This window comes from Labeo rohita, chromosome 6, assembly GCF_022985175.1.
Source record: "Labeo rohita strain BAU-BD-2019 chromosome 6, IGBB_LRoh.1.0, whole genome shotgun sequence".
Lineage (NCBI taxonomy): Eukaryota > Metazoa > Chordata > Actinopteri > Cypriniformes > Cyprinidae > Labeo > Labeo rohita.
This window is the reverse complement of record NC_066874.1, coordinates 13,341,599-13,363,236: the sequence shown is the minus strand read 5'-3', so window position 1 is coordinate 13,363,236 and position 21,638 is coordinate 13,341,599. Positions and strand designations below refer to the sequence as shown.

At 39.1% G+C, this 21,638-nt stretch overlaps 1 protein-coding gene across 1 annotated transcript in view; it reads left to right on the top strand.

Annotated features, from left to right (window-relative positions):
- LOC127166542 (endonuclease V-like) overlaps nt 1–21,638 on the top strand; it is a 76,570-nt gene that overhangs the window by 26,664 nt on the left and 28,268 nt on the right. The window contains exons 4-6 of the mRNA XM_051111904.1: nt 1,167–1,206; nt 1,304–1,416; nt 10,899–10,967. Of these exons, the coding sequence (XP_050967861.1) occupies nt 1,167–1,206; nt 1,304–1,416; nt 10,899–10,967 (222 nt within the window). The remainder of the gene's footprint in view (nt 1–1,166; nt 1,207–1,303; nt 1,417–10,898; nt 10,968–21,638) is intronic.

Here is a 21,638-nt window from a genome sequence, read left to right as displayed (position 1 = left end):
AGAAAATGGTCACATAATATTGTAGCAAAAACTCCAAGTAAAATCCAGTAGTCAAAAGTCTTGTACACAAATATTTACTGTGTGGTATTTGACCTTATTTTGGTGACTTAAAAAATGACTAACCACACTTAAATGTATTTTCTGTTTGGTTGTGTTGCAAGTAAATCAGGTTTGCAGTGGTAAATAAGAAAATAGTGTGTACTAATGCAAAAGGGCAACAGTAAACACTCAATTTTCAGTTAAAGTCATCGTGATAAAGTCATCGATTCGGTGATGTCATCGTCCAGCTCAGTTCAGTTAAAATAGCATCTCTGCAATCAAGTTGACAATATCGCTGGAAATTATGTGTCCCCAACCAAGGAACCAAAACTCCATCTGTGACAGAAATGGAGAAGAAAAAAAAAAAACCTTGGGAGAAACCAGGCTCATTTTGTAGCAACAACTCTAGTCTACCATATCCAGTTCTTAAAAGTCTTGTGAACAAATCCTCAGTATGTGTTTATGGACGTATTTTAGTGACTTAAAAAGTTAGGTTTTCACTAACTACACATAAACCTTGTTTTCTCAAAAAAAACACAAACATGTACATTCATGCTGCTCACATATTATTGTGGCAGTTTGCACTAATTACGTGTAATAAGACTTTAGCCGTTAATATGTTTTTTGAGATATTGAAAAAAACAAATGTCAGGGGATGTCAAAACCAGGGCCCTGTCACGACACATGTGGGATGAACATACTTGTACAAAGACAACGGTAAAATCCAAAGGTCTTTAATATAATCCACAATAAATTAAAGGAAGACAGCAAAACACGTGCACAATAGATGAGACTGGACACAAAGCATAGAACTGAAACAGCTTATAAAGGGTGGTTAATGATACACAAACAGGTGAAGCAGGTTAACTTATTAGGACACAACAAGGGCAGGAAGAACCAAATATGGGCACAAGAGGGAGATACCAACATAAACAGTCCACAGGGGTGTGACAGGCCCCAAAACCCCCTCAGACCCCAGAGGGTTAATACAATGCATCATTTTTTCAGTTAGTTGAATTCAGCATGCTTTTTTGTTTCAAAGACATTTGTCATTAGTTTTTTTCCATACTCTGTCATAAGACGAATAATTTCATCTTTTAAAGAGATTTTTCTTTTTTCATTTGAAGGTGCTATTTGTGGATGGGAATGGCCTATTCCACCATCGGGGTGAGTGATGCAGTATCTTCTGACTAAATCACAGATTTTACAAGAACACAAAAGATAGTCCTCTCTCTCTGACTATCTCTGTCTCTGATTTTCATAGAGTTCGGTTTGGCCTGTCATCTTGGTGTTCTGTCAGATCTGCCCTGTGTGGGTGTGGCCAAGAACCTTCTACATGTTGAGGGAGTGGTGAGAAGTGAGGAGCACCAGTCGCAGGTCAGAGTCACACCTGAATGCCGGGGAATGTTGTATCTACTAGGGTTGGGCGATGTCCACCAATTTGGCATCGTACGATGTCTAATGTGAAACATCGCGATGGACAATTGCATCGTCGTCGTAGGCGGTGGAGTGGGGGGGTGGGGGGATGGTTGTTGTTAAATAATTAATTCATAACGAATTAATTAATTGTAGCCTACCGTTTCCACTACCTGACCCGCATGGTCTTTGTTTTACCCATAACCAAAACATAAATAAATAAAGATAAGTTACACACAAATTACCACCTGTCAATCACTTTTTCCGCGGGACTCTGGCATGAATAGGCACAGTGATCTGTGTCGTTATAATGGCGTCAACAAACTTGGTTGGTAAAAAAGGTGCAAATTCACCTATCTGGCAATACTTTGGCTTTAGACCGAATGAAAGAGGACAGCCACGAGATTACGTCTGAAGTGGTGTGTAGGATTTGCGGTCAAGTTATCCGCGCAAAAGATGCGCAGACGACAAATTTACATGACCATTTGCGTGTTCACCATCCCGCGGAATACAGCTCATTGCCAGTGTCATCATCACTGCGGGTTGCGAGCGGGTTGCTGCTGTGGCGGGGGCGGGGCGGAGGATCGCGATGCCGGCTCAGCATCGTGATGTCTATCGGCCATCGGCGATGGACGATGGCATCGTCTATCGACCCAACCCTAGTATCTACTGTCTGTCTTTCCAACCTGTTTGTTTGCTGCCCCAGCACTCCTTTCATGTGCTTGACACTAAATTAATTTTTATTGGTTGAAGGTTTAAAGATAATAAACCACTAGATAATTCTGAATATAATGTATTTTAAAGTGAATTTTTGCTAGTCCTCATAATGCCTGATTTTAACAATAGAGTTAAACAGATTTATAAATGCACATTTTTAGTATTTCAAATGAATGCAAAATCATGCAAGCTTGTCAAAACATGAAATAATTTAAAACAACTTAAAATGTGTGGTATATGACAATGTGTAATTCTATATTTTCACCATAACAGAATTATGAATATTTCTATGTTGGTGTCACCATTTTATGATTTCAGTAATTATGCACTAAAATTAACATATTTTGCAAATGCATATGACTGTTACATGTTACAAAAGGTGGAATTCAAATTTGTTATTCAGGTATGCTACTTTTGCCCTGTTTTGTCAATCAGATTTTCCTTTGGTCCATACTAAATGTTTTAGCCTCATAGAGGACTCATTAAAGCTACAATGGAGACATATTCACATTTAACAAGTGTTCCTCACAGCAAAATGGATTTCAGTCAGACAGCCCTATGAGATTAGCAGTGAATGCATCTGTATTGCATCCATAATGTAAGTGGCTGGAGGTTTCACAGCTTCCCTGTGAAATCGCATACTAAAGCTTTTGCCAGATAAAATAGCTGAAGGCAAGAACAGAAGAGATATATTACTAAACAGTTAATTGGAGATATAGCTTTTCCAAACATTTCACCAGAATGTAAGTAGAATGTTCGTCTGTTTATTTATTTAGTCTTGCAGATTAAATCGTGTGTACACATGTAACAGGAGCCAGCATAGATTTGTTTTTAAAGCTCTATTTGGCTTTTCACTAATGAAAAGAATAAGGTTAGACTCCTGTGGTGTTGCAGTAATGCAGGAGATATAGGAGATTTTTCAGAATAATGGTATTGATGCTTAAGTGTTTAATCAGTGCAAAGGGCTTTTCAGGTTCTGGAAACAAATGTACCTTTAATGAAAAATATCTGGATTTATACGTTGCATAGAATATGGACTAGAATAGAATATGGAATATGGTCTGACCTTAATCTAACTCAATTTAACAATTTTAGACACACAATCTGACTCAACTAATAAAGTACAAACAATTATATATATATATATATATATATATATATATATATATATATATATATATATATATATATATATATATATATACACACATATATATATATATATATATATATACACATATATATATATATATATATATACAGTACTGTGCAAAAGTCTTATGCCACTAGTATTTTCATCAGCTAAAAAATGGTTTAAAGTCAGTTAAAGTCGGTCTTTTGCTGTAGTGTGTCAGTAGGAAATTTACATTTCTAAACATTCATTTTGCCATTAATTATAATAATCCAGTGAGATTTTTGTATGGAGCACAGGCTGTTGTCAGACTCCTTGTGCAAACAGAGATCTGATCTCTCCATCATTCAATCCAGTCTGTCTTAAGAAACAGAAAAAAACAGAGACAGACTAAATCCAGAAGAACTGTGGCAACATCTCCAAGATACTTTAAGAGACCTACACCTACAAAGCTACAGTACTGTCTAATTTTTACACATAAAATGAGGATGCTGTCAAAAACAATGTCATAAATAGATTTTCTTTATCAATGAACTTCTATTAACTAAAGTAAATCAGCATTTGATGTGACCATCCTTTGCATTTAAAGTAGCTTTTGCCCTAGGTGCACTTGTGCAGAGTTTTTCAGGTAGCTTTGCAGGTAGGTTATTTGAAACATCTTGGAGATGTTGAAACAGTTCTTCTGGATTTAGTCTGTTTCAGTTATTCTGTTTCTTCATGTCATTCCAGAGACAGACTGGATGATGGTGAGATCAGATGTCTGTGTGGAGCACTGGCAGTTGTCAGACTGCCTGTGCAAACAAAAATCTCACTAGATTATTACAATTAATGGCAAACAGAATGTTTGGAAATGTAAACTGATGTTTCCTACTGACACACTACAGCAAAAGATAGAAATAACTTACTTTAAGCCATTTTTTAGCTGGTAAAAATACTAGTGGCCTAAGACTTTTGCACAGTACTGTACATATATATATATATTTAGAATTGTTTGTATCATACATACATACATATGTATCATACATACATACATACGTAGACAAAACAAATAGCTGCGTTTACATCGACCCTAACAATCTGATCGTAATAGGAATAGAAGGACAATCAGAACAAAAAAGTCACATGTAACCACGTCAATTGGATTGAAGATCCGATTAAAATTTCAGTTGGATTGTAGAGGGTGGTTTATTCCTTTTGTAATCAAAAAGTGAAACTGGAAAGTACTGCGCGTGTGCAGTGACGTAAAAATAGCGTAATGATGTGTGACGCACAGAAAGAGCTGTCCGTCCTGGTGATTAAGATGTCATAAATGAGTTTCGGTCATTCTAAAATTCTGTTGTCACTCAGCGTCTGTGAAGTGGAGCAGCACAACATCCCACCAGTCCTTGTTTTAACAGACGATGGTTTTGGGTGCAAGAAGGGACACTTTTTTTTTTTTTTTTTTTTTTTTCAGTTTTTCAGATGGGTCTATCTAAAGGCTATTACAGAAACAGCCTACTACAGTCATTTCATTAAGTAATAAATGTAAAAATAAAACACTGCAAAATCTTTACTGTATACATTAAAGATGATTCTTATTAAAGTTAATGTGATTCAGTCAAGAGCAGTGAGTATTCTACTCTTTTTTTTTGTTGTTGTTGTTTGATTATAACGTGGTCGGCATCTGCAGGTTTATGCTGCTGTCACTTTAAGATCTGACGCACAGATCAAATATTTTGACGCATCAGTATTTCTCCCAACTGTTCAGGTTTACTTAAGACAAAATCGATTGCATTTACATGAATAGTCTCCCAGACGAGTATGTGTGTATCAGTAACAGAACTTTAATAGAACTTACTGAGAGACTGAGAGGCGCGCTTTGAGGGTGTCCCTGGACTCGGTTGGACTCGGAGTCCGAAATGCTCGAGTCCGAGTCAAGTCTGAGTAAAAATGCATCCAAGTAATAATGTTACAGTGCACTGGACACAACTAATCAGTTTTTTTAATAAAAGAAAATTACATGATGTTATTCCAAAGAGACCGTACTCATCAACACTCAATATCTCCAGGACCGAATATTTTTTCCCCCCGACGTTATGTTATCATTGCAAACTAATAGAAACCATCCAAAAAACTTTTGGCCCATTATCAAAACTAAGGCCCATTATCTTCCTACCGATGCTGAGACTGAGCGGAATTAGCCAGAATGTGCTTGCTATCTGGGTATGAAAGAGTGAATCTTAAATAGTCCTCCTGATAGAAAATGGGAGGAGTCCGTAATTGGTTACTAGGCAGAGGGTAGTATGGAAATCCAAGGTGAAATCCAATGGAATCCAAGGTGGAATGGCAAAGGTATGGGATGGATGCTTCTAAATAAGAACAGACATGAGTACAGGAGGAAGGTGGAGTGGAGGCAGAACAGGGGGAGGGATGGAGGGCCAGGTCCATGTGAAGGTGAAGAGCTGGCAAAGCAGGAAGCCAGGGCAGGGGTGGCAAAGCAAGGTGTCAGGGCGGAGCTGTTAGAGCAAGCGAGGCTGAAGCTGAAGACTACCAGGGTGGAGCAGATGGAGCTGAAGAGCATCAGGGCGGAGTTGAAGACCGACAGGGTGGACCGGAAGACTACCAGGACAGAGCAGATGACCACCAGGGCTGAGCAGGTGGGGCAGGAGACCACCACAGAGGATCAGGTGGGACTGCAATAGAGAGCACAGAGAGGTTAACCTGTTAACATGCAAAGAACACAGATGGCCCCAGATTGGTTTGTTGTTGTTTCATTTTCACAGCATGTTAAAACATCACACTATTACTTGATCTGGGCAAACTGTGTATCATTAGAAAAAGTAAAGACTCCAGCTTCGATATTTGACCACCGTTTTTAGAAAACTAGGTTGCAGAGGCAGTAATTTCTTAATTTATGTCAGGAGTGTAAAATAATAAATCGTTAATGTATGACATTCTAAATAGAAAAACAACATGCATTAATCTTCAGTCATGTGAACACACATGCTGCAGTGTGTTCACATAGCTTCACTGAACAGCGTCTATTAGAGATTTTCTTCAGATAGAAACATCATTTCTGTTCATTTTACACTGAATAAGGTGATCTGATGAGCATTAGCAGCTTCAGTCGCTGTCGTGGTATGTTTTCTCTTTTGCGATCATTGTGAGAGAAAGTTCATTCGCCGTTCATATGTCTATCACATTGCGTGATCATAACCGCCATCTCTTTCTGTGATGCACTTCCCATACTCTTCCACATTCTATTATGTCTACAGCAAACCCAGATAAGCACTTCTACACACAAAACATGAAGCTAATGAACATACAATTACTATAATATATGATTTGTATGTGATTTTCATGAGATTTGGGGTATTTTCATAACAATAAAGAATAGTAATGATGTACATGCTAATTGTTACACCTGCTTAGCTGTGTAACATATCAGAGTGAATCAGACAATTTAAGATTCGATCAAACATTGTTGAAACCCAAGTCCGAATTCCACAAAGAGGCCCAAGACAACGTGGATGATCGAATAGTTTATAAGTTTATATTTGTGTTTGGCATGTATAAGTTTGGAAATTCATGCTTTGAATGTTTCTATCAATCAATCCTTTGTAAAATGTATTATATTCGTGTTATAGAAATCACGTCCAAATTATACTCTGCAAGAGCGGAAAAATTCAGACCATGTGACTGATAAGATGTTGATTTATGTTTTAGGAGGAGAAACTTAGCAATATCCTGAGTTAGGACAACGTCTAATTGGTCAAGACGCCATTTGGGATGTGTTCTTTGAGCGCTCCCTGACCCACTCCATGAGGAAATTCCTTCTTTTTCTCTAGTTTCTTTTTTTTCCGTTGTGAGTTTCGTGTTCTAAGTTAAGTTTTGCCACTAAGCCATGTCTCAGAGTAAATAAAAACAAAATAATAATAATAAAAGAATAATGAGGATTATGTCTTACACCTGTTGGAGGTGTGAAGGGTTTGTTGATTGAGAATAATAGAAACATGAATGGGTTGAATTGCCGGGCCAGATATCAGACAAAGAGCCTTTTAATCAGGCTCATAGACTGGAGCGGGTTCTGTATCAGACTCATAGACTGGACCGGGCTCTGGAGTGGATTCGAGGACTGGAGCAGGATCTTGAGCAGACTCATGGACTGGAATGAACTCAGAGGGAGTAACAGGGTAGTGAGTAGCCAAACACAGGCTGGCTACTGCCATTACCTGTGAGCACTGAGGATAGGGGAACAGTCTCTTTGTTGACCAGTGCTGAGGCCCTTGGGATGCCCACTGCTCTAGCCAAAATTGCCTGTGGAATGCCTGGGTGTCTTTAAATGTGACGTTTACAAAGACTGGGAACATTAAAGTGACATCTGTGATGGCTGAAGACTGTGGCTTGACATCCATGACGGCTGGAGGCTGCCGGCGACCCCCTCCTGCTGTCATTCTTCAACCTGAGACATGAAGTCTGCTGCAGCCTGAGCCTTTTCCTGTTGACCTTTGGAGAAAACCAGCAATGGATGTAGTGGGCCCATTTGAATCAGCTAACTGGGACTGCCATTATAGCCTAACCCTTATGGACTATCATAGCGAATGGCCTGAAGTTGTTTTCGACTATCACAGAATTTCTCCATGTCTATCAAGCAACTCCACATTTCACTACTAGCATGATGCCTTGTGAACAGGAGAAACTGTGCACTCACCTGGATGTCTTGTAGGTGTGCAGTGGATCGCGGTTGATCCGTGCGGATCACGACCCATGGTTCGGATTAACTCGTTTTTAAAACTTCTAGATTACCTTTCCTATAGAACAGGTCTATACCTTGTTCTTTTATTAAACAAACGAAATAGCCTTATGTTATTTATCTTATTTACACAACGGCATATAATTTCTCTCTCTAACGTTATGTTACGTGGTCACGCATCTACAATTTCTCCTCTGCTAAAACGCAGACGGGATCGCGGAGTCCATTCATGAAAACGGATTTACTCTATAGCAGGGGATGCCACAGAGTTTTTGGATTAATAAATCAAAAGTAGGTGTCTCACTTAATTCGATTTGCGATATGGACTAGTGTCTGTGAATATTAAAACGCAAAAAGACGGTTTAAATATGAATCCTCCATGTTCCGCTTGGCTCTGTGTGAATGAATGGCGGAGACGCCGCTTTGTTTACCACACAAATAGTGAAGCACAGGTGATGCTTGCGGTTAATTTCGCCTTCTGCGTCTCATTATATGACGACATAAACGCATAAACTTAATTTCCAGAACTGCTTGTCTCCAGTCACTTCATGTAAATTTTACTGATTCATTTGAGAAAATTAGCATCATATCATAGTGTATACACACAAAAACTAACCGGCAACCTGTCAAAATAAAAGTAATGTTTAACATGTAGCAGAAATGTATTAGTCTTGTATTACTTTTGTACAGTATAATGTAGGTGTTTAAATATTCCTATTTCTGGCAAATTTAAATAAAACAATAAAATGCAGAAATTATAATAATAAAAGAAATAACAGAAAAAAAATGTTTGTTTGGCAGCAAATAAAAGGGTTTAATTTTCATTTCATTAAAAATAAATAAATGTTTAATGCCTGTATTTGATTATCAGAAAAATTAAAACACAAGAATTTCTGAAAGAAAAAAAAAATTGTCATTATAAGGTTTGGTCTGTTTTTAGGTCTCAGGTATTTTTGTATTTTATTTTATTTAAGTTATTTTTGATAAAACCAAAAGTTTCTTGCCATACTGTTCTTGTGATAAATGGAAAGCAAATTACATTTGACTCCTCCCCTTTTTTGCTGATCCGAAAAATGGTCCGATCCATGACTCAAAAACCCAGAGTGATCCAAACCGTTTGTTTTGTAATCCGTTGCACCACTAATGTCTTGCCCTCTCTAATGTCAGAAGTACTTACAGGTGTGGCGTGTGAGTGCTTGATGGTGAGTGGGGTAGTACAGGGAGGTTTCTCCTGAAGTCACTATCATCTCCACTGTTTTGAGCATGTTGAGCTCCAGGTTGTTAAGACTGCACCAAACAGCCACCAGATTCGTTACAATCCTAGATAAGGGAGATGACTGTAGTGTCATTTGCAAAATTCAGAAGCTTTGACAGAGTGGTCTTTACAGGTGGTTATTGGTGTAGAGGGAGAAAAGCAGTTGGGAGAGGACGCAACTCTGAGGGACACCAGTTCTGGTGGTGCAGCTATTTGACATAAATTTCCCCAGCCTCACTAACTGTTGCCTATCTGTCAGAAAGCTGGTGATCCATTGACAGATTGAGCTTAGGACAGAGAGCTGAATTAGTTTGGTCTGGAGGAGTGTTGGAATAATGGTGTTGAAGGCTGAACTGAAGTCCGTGAACAGGATCCTCACATGAGTCCCTGATTTATCCAAATTCTGCAGGATGAAGTGCAGTCACATGTTGACTGCATCATCCATAGATCTGTTTGCTCGGTAAGCAAACTGCTGGGTGTCCAGTAAGGGTCCAGTGATGTCCTTCAGATAAGCCAACACCAGCCTCTCAAGCAACTTTATGACCACAGATGTTAGAGCCACAGGTCTATAGCCATTAAGTCCTGTTATCTTGGGTTTCTTTGGGATAAGGATCATGGAGCATTTGAAGTAGGCAGGGACTTTGCACAGCTCGTGATCTGTTGAAGATCTCTGAAAAGATGGAGGCCAGCTGGTCAGCACAGGATTTCAGACAGGCTGGTGTGACACCATCTGGGCCTGGTGCTTTCCGTCTTTTCTGCTTTCTGAAGACCCGACACACATCACAGACTGATTGTATAAGAGTCCCCATTCCTCTAGGCATCCTCTTTGGCCTGACGAAGATGTCCGAGTTTTGCTGTAAACCATGGCGTATCAGTGTTGAATATTAAATAAGTCCTGGTAGGGATGCATATATTCTCACAGGATATACATAACCTCATAGGATATACATAACAATATAATGCGTATATTCTCACAGGATATACATAACAATATAATGTTGATAGCATACAGATTCTTCTCATTACAAATTTTTTGTCCATAAAAGTGTTGCAAATTATGCAAAAAATAAAAATGAAGCGTGCACACCTTACTTTCCTAAATGCATGTAATAAGCCACTTAAACTCATGCAGAGATGAAGTTTGTGTAAAGCAGCATTTACCGAGGGCATCTGACCAAAGTGTAATTTTCCAATTTGCTAATCACATAAAGTCATATTGCTAATTTCCATTTTATTTTCGATAAATTGTAAACCCTAACTGACAATCTGAATCAGCCTTACTAGGGATTTTCTCTGTAGCTGTACCGATATTCTGTGGCTCAAAGGTTTGTTTTAAAATGTCTATTACTGTCTCAAACAAACGGACATATTGTTTACATTCTGTTGTCTTACTAAGCTAGTATTCAGGTTTTTAGATTGCATAGTAGAGGGAGACAGAGGTTCAGTCCAGTGGGGACACACTGACCCACTCATCAAAAGGTCTGTCGCCTTTACAAAAGGACAGTGCTCCAGACAGCTCTTCACGAACTTCCTTGTAACTCATTGTAACTTTCTTGTGAACTCATTACCCCTCTCTCTCTCTCTCTCTCTCTCTCTCTCTCTCACAGATCAATGCTCTACAGAAGAGTGGGGATAGTTTTCCAATGGCTACAGCCTCAGGGAGAGTTCTTGGGAAGGTGAGTGAGGGAAAAGGGAGAAAAAAAAGTGGGGAGAGGAACTAAAGAACGAATTATCTACAACTGATCAAAAATTAATTGAATTTTTTTAGACGATCCCTGTGTCAGGGTTCTGAGATGAAGGACTAAAATGCAGAATTGCGAATCAAACTGGTTTATTAAGAAATATCTGATCAAAGTCCCGGCAGAAATCACAGTCCAGACAGGTGACCACACCACAAAACATAACAAATGATCAGGACAACTGAAAAAATGTAAAGTCAAAACGACAAAACACACTAGCCAAGAAAAGACGAAAACAAGCAGTAGAAAGAATTTGAATCAGCAGTGAGCGTGTGCACGGCCACACTGATTGCTAAAGACAAACAGCTGTTTGCGGCTGACACTTTGAAATGAAAAACAAAAAGACAGATCAAACCTGTGACTTGACACCCTGTCCTATCTACATTTTATAGAGGAGTAGGAAATTTAGCTATTAAATATTTGCTTTGTTACTTTTTATTAAAACATTCTTGAATTTGTTTTATTATATGACATGACATTATGATGCGTTAGAAGCAAATCCAAAACAAATTTCCATAGCAAGTGGAAATTCTGAAATTGTTTACTCAACCATGTTGCTCCAAAGCTCCAAAGCTCAGCTTCGCGTCATGCCCAACAACACCCCTTGCTGTTATAAATTCACTGTAAACTGTGCCTTCTTGGGGCTTATTGCTTTATTTAAAACTCTATTCAAACTCCAACTGTCAAAATTCCCAGCATCCTTTAAGACTCAATCAAGCTTCCCTTCTATGTAGTATATTTCTATATTTTTACCCTTATGGGGTAAAAATATAGAAATAGCAACCCTGTTGTGCTAAAACATGAGAATATGAATGGGAATATAATGTAGAGATATTTTACTCATAAGAATTTCTAGGGGTACCATAAATTGTGGCCATTGTGTATTAGAGAAATATATTTTTTCATATGATTTTTCCCCACTTACATTTTTTACTTCAATAAAAAGTTTCTTTTTTTTTTTTTGAATGAAATATCAAATGGATAAACAATTGTTAAAGCCTTTTTTGTTTGTATTTACCAAGGATACCAACAAATACACATACAAATATTTTTATTGTTATTATTTAGTAACCCATTGTCATAGAGTCACTATCAATGACAGATCCTCCACCTCCGCCCACTCATTCACAATCCCCTGAATACTGATTCAACGCACCTGTTCACCCTCATCAACACTCATCATTAAAGCCACACTCTGCACTTCCACATCATCTGATCATGGTCACAGGAGGGTGACGAGTGGAAGACCACATTTATCACGCCATCAGGACACTATGAATATCATGTGATGCCATATGGATTGTCCAACACACCCTCCATCTTCCAGGGCTTCATGAATGAGGAGTTCTGGGAGTTCTTCCACCGCTTTGTGATCATTTACATCAATGACTTATCTATCCCCATTAACTCTTGGAACCTAGATGAACATTGCCAACATGCGAAGTGGTCCTGCTCAAGCTGGTCACTGACCAACACAGCATTCACACGGACCAGAGGAAGATAGAAGCAGTGCATAACTCGCTACAGCCCACCACCATCAAGGATTTGCAGTGGTTTCTGGGATTTGCCAGCTTTTATCTTTTTATTCAAATCTGTGCTCCACTTACCTCTCTTTTCAAGAATCAGCCCAAGTCTTCAACCTGGATACCTGCTGCAACTCTGGGTATCATCCACAAACTAACAACCAGACTGAGCATAAAATTCAGGAAAATGGGAGATATCTGCAGTTCTATTGCCACATCTATTAGCACATACTTGGCTACCAACTGCCCCTGTTTTCCTGGTCAGGAGAGCTATCAGATATTCCAGTTGTGAACCGAACTGAAGTCTTTCGGGGGTGGGGGTTGGGTGGTTCTGTCACCGTCACTATCAATGGCAGATCCTCCAGCTTTGCCCACTCGTTCATGCTCCCCTGAGCACTAATTCATCACACCTGTTCACGCTCATCAACACACATCATTTAAGTCACCACTATGCATGTCCACATCATCTGGTCTTTTTGTTCACTACGTGTCAGCTTATCTGGCTGTTTACCTGCTTTCATCTTTGGTCCTAAGTCGCCATTATCTCAGGAACTACTGACCACTTGCTTCCCTTGACCATTTACCTCATTTGCTGACACCTATGATGTGCTAGGAGGTATATATATATATATATGAAGAGATTGGTTCCAAAACGTGATAAATGCCATTTTTTACAAAATTCCTGCCAAAATCAGTGTTGTATCTGGTCGGTATTGAAAAGGCAGTTTTTAATTTTATGCAAAATGCGATATCCGCCATGTTATTCTGTCATGTTTTCTCCCTTTATTTCCAAACTGCGACAGACGCCAGTCTCCCTTCTCTGCAAAATGTGATACATCCGCTCAGCCAATCACAGTGCAGCATTTCACGCATTGTGAACAGTAAAGGCAGCGCTTTGAATACACCCCGCAGCCTAGTTTTCAATGTTATAATGTAATGTATCACAGACATATCTATGGGATTATTTTTGTGCCAATAAGAATGAACGTAATTTTGTAAAACTGAACGTAACTTTCCAAGAAACGATCAAAAATATGCCACTGCAAAAGAAGAAAAACACAATGAAAATGAAAAAATGAACTCAGTCGCACAAATTTAACATGCTCTTCAAATATGCTTCATTCTTTGTTAATGATTTTCAAAGAATCGTTTTCGCGAATCATGGATTCTGAATGCGTTGCCACAGCTTTCGCTTACGCTTCACAAATTTTCGTTTGCTGTTTTGGCACAAACCTCTCGTGGGGGCGTGCTTAACAGCGATCTACTCTGATTGGCTAATGAGCTTTTGATGGACAGTTGCTCTCTGACCTGGAATCACAGACGGTGACGTCAGTGGCGCGCATATTGCGGTGTGCAATACGTCGTGCTTTGTTTATATTAAGTATTAATGTTATTAGTATTTCACCTACGGTCGTCTCTTAGTTTTTTAAAGATGAGCTCCCAAGAGAGACACGGAGCGGCATCATCTTCCACCTCAGCTTGTCCCTCAGGGCAGCTTGAAGTAAGTTTGTGTTGCTAAAGTAACGTTAATCAATAACATCGATAAAAGTTTTATTCATGTACAGTGTGCAACAGTTCTGATAGTTTCTATAAACAAAGCACGACGTATTGCACACCGCAACAACTTTCCAATATGCGCGCCACTGACGTCACCGTCTGTGATTCCAGGTCAGAGAGCAACTGTCCATCAAAAGCTCATTAGCCAATCAGAGTAGATCGCTGTTAAGCCCGCCCCCACGAGAGGTTTGTGCCAAAACAGCAAACAAAAATTTGCGAAGCGTAAGCAAAAGCTGTGGCAACGCATTCAGAATCCATGATTCGCGAAAACGATTCTTTGAAAATCATTAACAAAGAATTAAGCATATTTGAAGAGCATGTTAAATTCGTGCAACTGAGTTCATTTTTTCATTTTCATTGTGTTTTTCTTCTTTTGCAGTGGCATATTTTTGATCGTTTCTTGGAAAGTTACGTTCAGTTTTATAACGTTACGTTCATTCTTATTGGCACAAAAATAATCCCATACATATCTGACATATTCTTTCAGAAACAAAGTGTAGAGAGAGTGTAAATAAGAGATTCATTGTGCAGAGTAGAGAGTTTCGTTGATTATAATGGAACTTTGTGAGATCGCGATGAACTAAGATGAGTGACAGCTTTTAATGATTTTTAAGGGAGTTTGTAAATGAGATATTTATTTAATACAACAGTTAAATAAACAAGAAGTTAATATTAAGTGACTTACATTGTCTGACTATAACACTATTGCCTGATTTTGCCTTTCATCATCAAAAAAGGTTTGAAACAAAGTCACAACTGAGCTGCTGCGCATCTCCATTCAAACACAGCTGTGTTTCGATTACGAATGGACATGCATTTTCTAGTGAGTCAATGAATCAATTGCCCATTCATAAAAAGAGTCACTTGCTTTATTCCTGAATGAATCAGCTGTTGGAATGAATTAATTGAATGATATGATTCAGAAATTAAATCAGTGACTTGCCGCCACCTACTGGCAGTATTAGTTTCATTTTTATCTTCTTTTTAGTTATTAAAATCATTTAATATTTCTATGTTCAAAATTGTATATTTAAAACATTAATCTCAACAAGAGTTTATGAATTTGAGCCTCATTAAACATATGAAAATATACCTAAAGCCACTTTTGTGTTCTTTTGTGCCACCTCTTTACAAATGAATTTTATTAATACTGATTTCATTTTAACTTATTCTTATTCTGTTGTTTTAATTAGAAATGTTATAAATATAAGCTCATAAAATATATTTTTTAAAAAAAATTGCCATTACAAAGTTAACAAAATTCCCCTTTAATTCACTTTAAGGAGTCAAATATCACCTTGTAATGGGAAGGCTATTAAAAGGTGCTTCTAAAACTTTGACGTTTTGACTTTTACGTTTTTTAAGTTAGGAGCACAAGTGCTCCTAAAAAGAAAAGTAAGCATAGACCCCTAATGGATTTATTGCATTTTGGAAAAAAAATCGTTTTTTATAAATCTTAATAAATCTTTTAAAATCAAAATCTAGATTTGAATTTTTAATGTTATTATAACCTAAAGATGCTATGTGAAAGTTTGAAACAGAAAATAGTGGTTTTCATCTTGCCACTTTCTTGGTAAAGAAAACAAGGGTGTACTGTTACGGGTCTTTCGTTTTAATATGTGTACCGAACAAACCCAAATTTTTTTTCCAAGGAAATAAATGGTGGCAGTTAACAATAAATGGTGATTAGTTAAGCATTAACTAAAGTGGCCAAGATCAGCTCCAGTAGCCGTGTTGGAGATGTAATGCCCTGCAGACATGTGCAGTGTAAATGGGGTTAGTTCAAACGGCAGAGCAGAGCTTGAGTGAACGCGATCATTCCTTTCTCATTAGTACAAACCATCTTGGTGATCTAGTGAGTCACCCCTCCAAGGAGTAAGCTTGACCACGCTATGTTTCACATTATCAACATTATCTGTTTTAGAATTGATTACCATTCTATGAAGAAGCGGGGCCAGAATGTCACAGAATTTAGTAAAAAATTCAGAACTGAATCCATCTGGCCCCGCCGCCTTTACAGACGGAAATTACTTGATAGCAGGGACTATCTCCTCTAGAGTGAAGTCCAAATGTAATTCAGCCCTGGCAGCGTCATGAAGTTTGGGTGTCTCAAAAGAGTAAAAAAAATCCATCAGATCAGAATGAGTGGCCTTGCTGCTGGAAGTGTACAGTTCACTATAAAATTCTTTAAACTGAGCATTAATATCTTTAGGGTTGGTCAACAGGGTGCCATCCTTGGACTTAATGCAATGAATTGACCTAGAGGCTTGAGCCCCTTTAAGTTGCCGTGCTAGAAGCTTATCTGGCTTATCCCCCGTTTCAAAACATCTCTGTCTCATTTTCAAAAATAGATAGTTTATTTGACCACCAAGGATACAGTTATAATATACTCATATTTAAGTTTCACTATCTTGTTGTAATCTTCAGATGATTTTGATACCTGGTATGCCAATTCAAGAATAGGAAGAACACTTTGTATCTCTAAAAGTCGTTTCTCTCTTTCCTTCTTGGCGTTAGCTTCGAAGGAGATAATGTGCCCACGCATGACCACCTTTAAAGTCTCCCAAAGTATAGAATCTGAGACACCTCCCCATTATCAATAAACTCTAAAAACTCTTTTAATTTGGTGGTAATATAATCTACAAATTTACTATCAGCAAGCAGAGATGGATTGAAACGCCAGGAATAAGACTGCTTTAGGAGAGAAAGATCAAGAGACGTTAGGTAAGGGGACTGTGATCGGAGATTAATATGCTGTGATATTTGGTTTCAGTAACACGAGAAATTAACTAAAAATCAATTAGAAAGTAATCTATTCTACTGTAAGATTTGTGAACATGTGAATAATAAGAATAATCTCTGTCAGCAGGATGTTGAATTCTCCAAATATCGACCAGGTTTCTGCACTTGAGCAAATTGTTTAGGACCTGTACTGATGCAATTCCAGGTGGGGGGGGGCGTGGATAATCTATCTAAATAAGGGTCTAAGTAACAGTTCAAGTCACCCCCAATTACTATATTAGAATTATTCCCATCGGGAAGTAAGTCAAAAACTTTCTTATAAAAGTTAGGGTCATCAGTATTTGGACCGTAGACATTCAAAAATGTCAACGGCAAAGAGTTTATGGATCCAGACACTATGATATATCTGCCATGGGGATCTGTGACCATAGAAGAAAATTGAAATGGAATATTTTTCCGAAAGAGGATGGCCACACCCCGAGCATGAGAGGTGATTGGTGATTGATAAACTTGTGATATCCAGCTACACCTTAATTTACGCTGCTCGGTTGCTTTAATATGAGTCTCTTGTAGAAGAATCACGTCTGCTGATAGGGATTTAAGATGCCTAAATACTTTTTCTCTTTTTACAGCATTTCCTAGCCCCTTAACATTCTAAGAGACCAATGTCACATTCCTTTCCCCAGTCAATACTCTACTAGAAAACCTCTGCATAACCATAAAAGAAAAGGGAAGTCATAAAATTGAACACATACCTTTGGCAAGTAATTTGCAGCAAGAGAGTACATTGTAAAAACTGAACTAAAAACAGAAAGTAAAAGTAAACAAAAGAAAATAACACAACAAAAGCAGCAAACACGTCTGATACAACAAGAACTGCAACCCACAACTTACCCCACCCTCCATCGCGTCTTCCCGAACCAGACACAGAGTTCCCAGTTCCATCCAGAGAGGAGCTGCCGGGCAGTTTACAAAAACCAACTACTCACTGACAAAGAACCCTCTCCAAAGTCTCAAATATGTGAACAAAGAAGTCATGATACCGTCAGAAAAAAAAGGAAAAAGAAAGAAGAGAGAGAAAAAAAGCAGTCCGTTGTGTCATTTTAATTGTCTCGTTGCGCCGTACATTGATAACTTTTGCACATCATAGTAGGCGGTTGGCTAGATTTACTAGCTCCCGGTTATACAGTGCACAGGCACTGCAGTGGCACAGGAAAATGCAATTCAAACATGGACTTAGTCTCCTGAATTCTCACCACACCTTTCCACGAACCAGGCTGCCTCCATCGGATCCTCGAAAACTGTAGGCGCCCCCGCCACCTGATGTTGAATTTGCAGCCTAGCCGGGTATCGCAGCATGAACTTGATTCCTTTTTTGCGCAGGTTTTGCATTGCATCACGAAAGGCGTTCCGCTGAGACATAACCTCGCTGGTATAGTCAGGAAAGATTAGGACCCTTTTCCCCTTGTATTCCAATGGTTGCAATCTCCCACGGCACAGAATCAGTTCCTTCTCTTGAAAATGGTGAATACGCGCCAGGATTGTGCGCAGCTTTTCGCCCGCGGCCGGTTTCGGCTGAAGAGATTCATATTAGCTTTAGCATTAGCTCCAGTGAATTGATCGTCGGCACTCTTAACTTTATTAGAGGCACTCGGCTTCGGCATTGTCGGATCTTAATAAGAGTAAATGCTAAATGAAATGAGTAGACACACTTTAAAAGCGAAATACGAAATAAAACACGGTAAGATAAAAGCTTTGACGAGACCACGGAGAGGAGCTTAAGCCAAACGCGTCTATACCACACACGCGCACTAGCGCCCCCCCATCACACTGTTTCTAAGGGGTATTCCTAAATTCCATTCTTATGGTAAAGGCCCACATGAACCCTTGGGCGCTTTCTCAAATCCATGTATATGGTAAGTGCACACAAGAACCTTTGGGCACTTTTCTAAAATCGTTCTAAAATTTTCTAAAAAATAATTGTGGTATGGAATGCACCGGAGTTCTGCGTCCATTCTAAAATCCTTTATGGTAGGGATTCACACGCTATGGCCTGTACCCTTTCTTGAGTTGGTTAAAACCTCGGCCACCTTGGGTCCCACTCCTTATGAGCATCTGCCAGGCTAAAGTAATGATAATACATGCACTAGATCCTGCGCACTCTCTAGAATATGGGTTCATGCTCAAACTCATGCCCATCCTCTGAGTTGGTTGTCCCCGGTCACCTTGGGCCCCACTCTACTTGTGCATCCTTGAGCAGGGAGTTACCACTTATGTTCTGTAGTACGGTTCCTGAGGGAACCTATGCAGAGCCCGCAGTAGCCCCCTGGGTGACAGGCCAAACCTAGACAAACCCTATGCACTTGGCCGTATCCCTTTAAAGGAATACCTTCTGTTTTCAAGCTTCGAGCTCTACCCTGGGTCCAGTGTTTCTGACCCCTTTCAGGTAAGTCTTTGGGTATGCAGCTCAGGCTTTGGCCGTAGGGGATAATGTCAACAGCGGAAAGACGTCAATAAAGCACATTCTAAAATCTCATTCTGGTCGAGGCTGCTTTAAATGCAAATGTGCTCTGCTGGCCCGCCCCTCTCTTCTCTCTGTGGAGCGACGAGCTGCTCTGAGAGATTGTTTACTTTAGCCGCATTTAGCGTGTTTAGCAGCTAAACTTGCTAACTAGAACATTATTAGGAAAGGCGATCGCAAAGATTCATAAAAAACCCTTATACTCACTTCTGCTGTAAGTGAAGCTGGATCATGAATGATTCTCGCAAACATAGACGGATATATGTAGATTGGGAGGTACATTCCCTTCACAAACAAACGTAATCTACTGCATCTTCAGCGGCTCAGATGTCGGGAGTAAATGACGACCACTATGTTCATTATTACATCCAGCAACACAACACCTCAATCACTAAATCGGAGATATTCTTGTCTAACTTACATCCCTGCTCTGGCATCGAAACAAAGTGGGCGGACTGTTACAGCTGAACTGAGGTAAAATGCTAATGTCAATTGACTATTGTGGGAGCGGCCTCTGTGGGTGTGACGCTACACCGACAGGCATCTGAGAATGGCTCGATTTGAAAAAGGGGATATTATTTTTACAGATTAATTAAAAAAAAAAATTAATTTTTATCATTATAGGGTAGATTTGTACATACACTGTGTAAGAAATTATAGTCTGCCTCGACCCAGATTCCACTCCACAATATATGTTTAATAATGCTCATTTCCCAATATGGCTTAATTATTATAGAGAAGAAGAAAGTCAACAGTTATGTTGTTTCTAGACCATTAAGGATGATTACATCCTGAGCAAATGGTGACCCATTGTAGCATGGAAGCGGGTGTGGGACACTGAGAACCATCTCAGACAAAGAGGTGTTAGAACATGATTAACATACAGACCACAGCTGCTACAAAAGGAGCAACTTCATTTACATTAAGCGTAGTAAACTTTAACTGTATAAAAGGTTTGAGCTAAGGATGTTCTGGGTTCATTCCGACTCCGTTGAACCCAAGGTACAACATGTACTTTGCCACTGCTATGCTGCAATAAACATCTTCATCAAGATCTTCTACGTCCTCTTCACTTTTTCTTACAACTGCCAACACACATTAATGTTCAAACAACATGAAAAAGTGAACTTAGCATCCGATGACCCCTTTAAGTTTGGGCTCTGTCGTTAATTGTAACTTTATAGTAATGTCAAAGGACTCCCTATAGTTTAAAGCAGTGGTTTCCAACCATGTTCCTTGAGGCCCCGCAACACTTCATGTTTTCCATGTCTATATATATATATATATATATATATATATATATATATATATATACAGGGACTGGACAATGAAACTGAAACATCTTGTTTTAGTATGGTGTTGGGCTTCCTTTTGCAGCCAATACAGCATCATTTCATCTTGGGAATGACAAATACAAGTCCTGCACAGTAGCCAGAGGGGTTTTGAGCCATTCCTCTTGTGTATCCTGACTTGCTTCTCCAAAACACCAAAACACCCCAAAGTTGTTTGATAAATATCCGATCTGGTGACTGTGCAGGACATGGGAGATGTTCAACTGCACTTTCATGTCCATCAAACAACCTGTCACCAGTCTTGCTGTGTGTGTTGGTGCATTATCATCCTGATACATGGCACCACCTTCAGGGTACAATGTTTGAACCATTGGGTGCACATAGTCATCCTTCACACTCTGCTCTTACTGGTGGAATGAGCAATCAGTGAAGATTGGCCACCAAGCTGCACAAATATAGCCATGAAAACTCCAACACTATATCGGTCTTTGTCAGGTGACGTCACACTCACGAGAATCGAATTGCATTTTGGGTATCACCGCCATTTGTAAGGTATCAAAGCCGAGGTGTTCTGTAGTTGCAGAATTGTCTTTTTGATTTGCTTCAAAATGGTATGTTTTTGTTGTGTCAGAGTCTGCGATGGTAAATTACACAATAGAAAAGGTTAAAAACTGACCACGAGGAAAGATGTTTTAGGTCTCCCACTTGAAAGAAACACTAGACAACATGCAGCGGAAATAACCAAGAAGCGTTGGATGGCCTGGATAGTAGCGGTGATATGCAAAATCATCATATTTGCCAGCATATCTCCGTTTATGTTCGTTTACCCTCGACATTCTCATAAAGGTAAGTAAGAGATTTTTTAGGATGTGCTTATTTTCTGTCTTCTTTAGCACGTACTGCTATATCCACATGTTGTTTTGGGTTATAAATGCTATTCAGTGGTGTAGTGTAGGTATACAGTGTAATGACA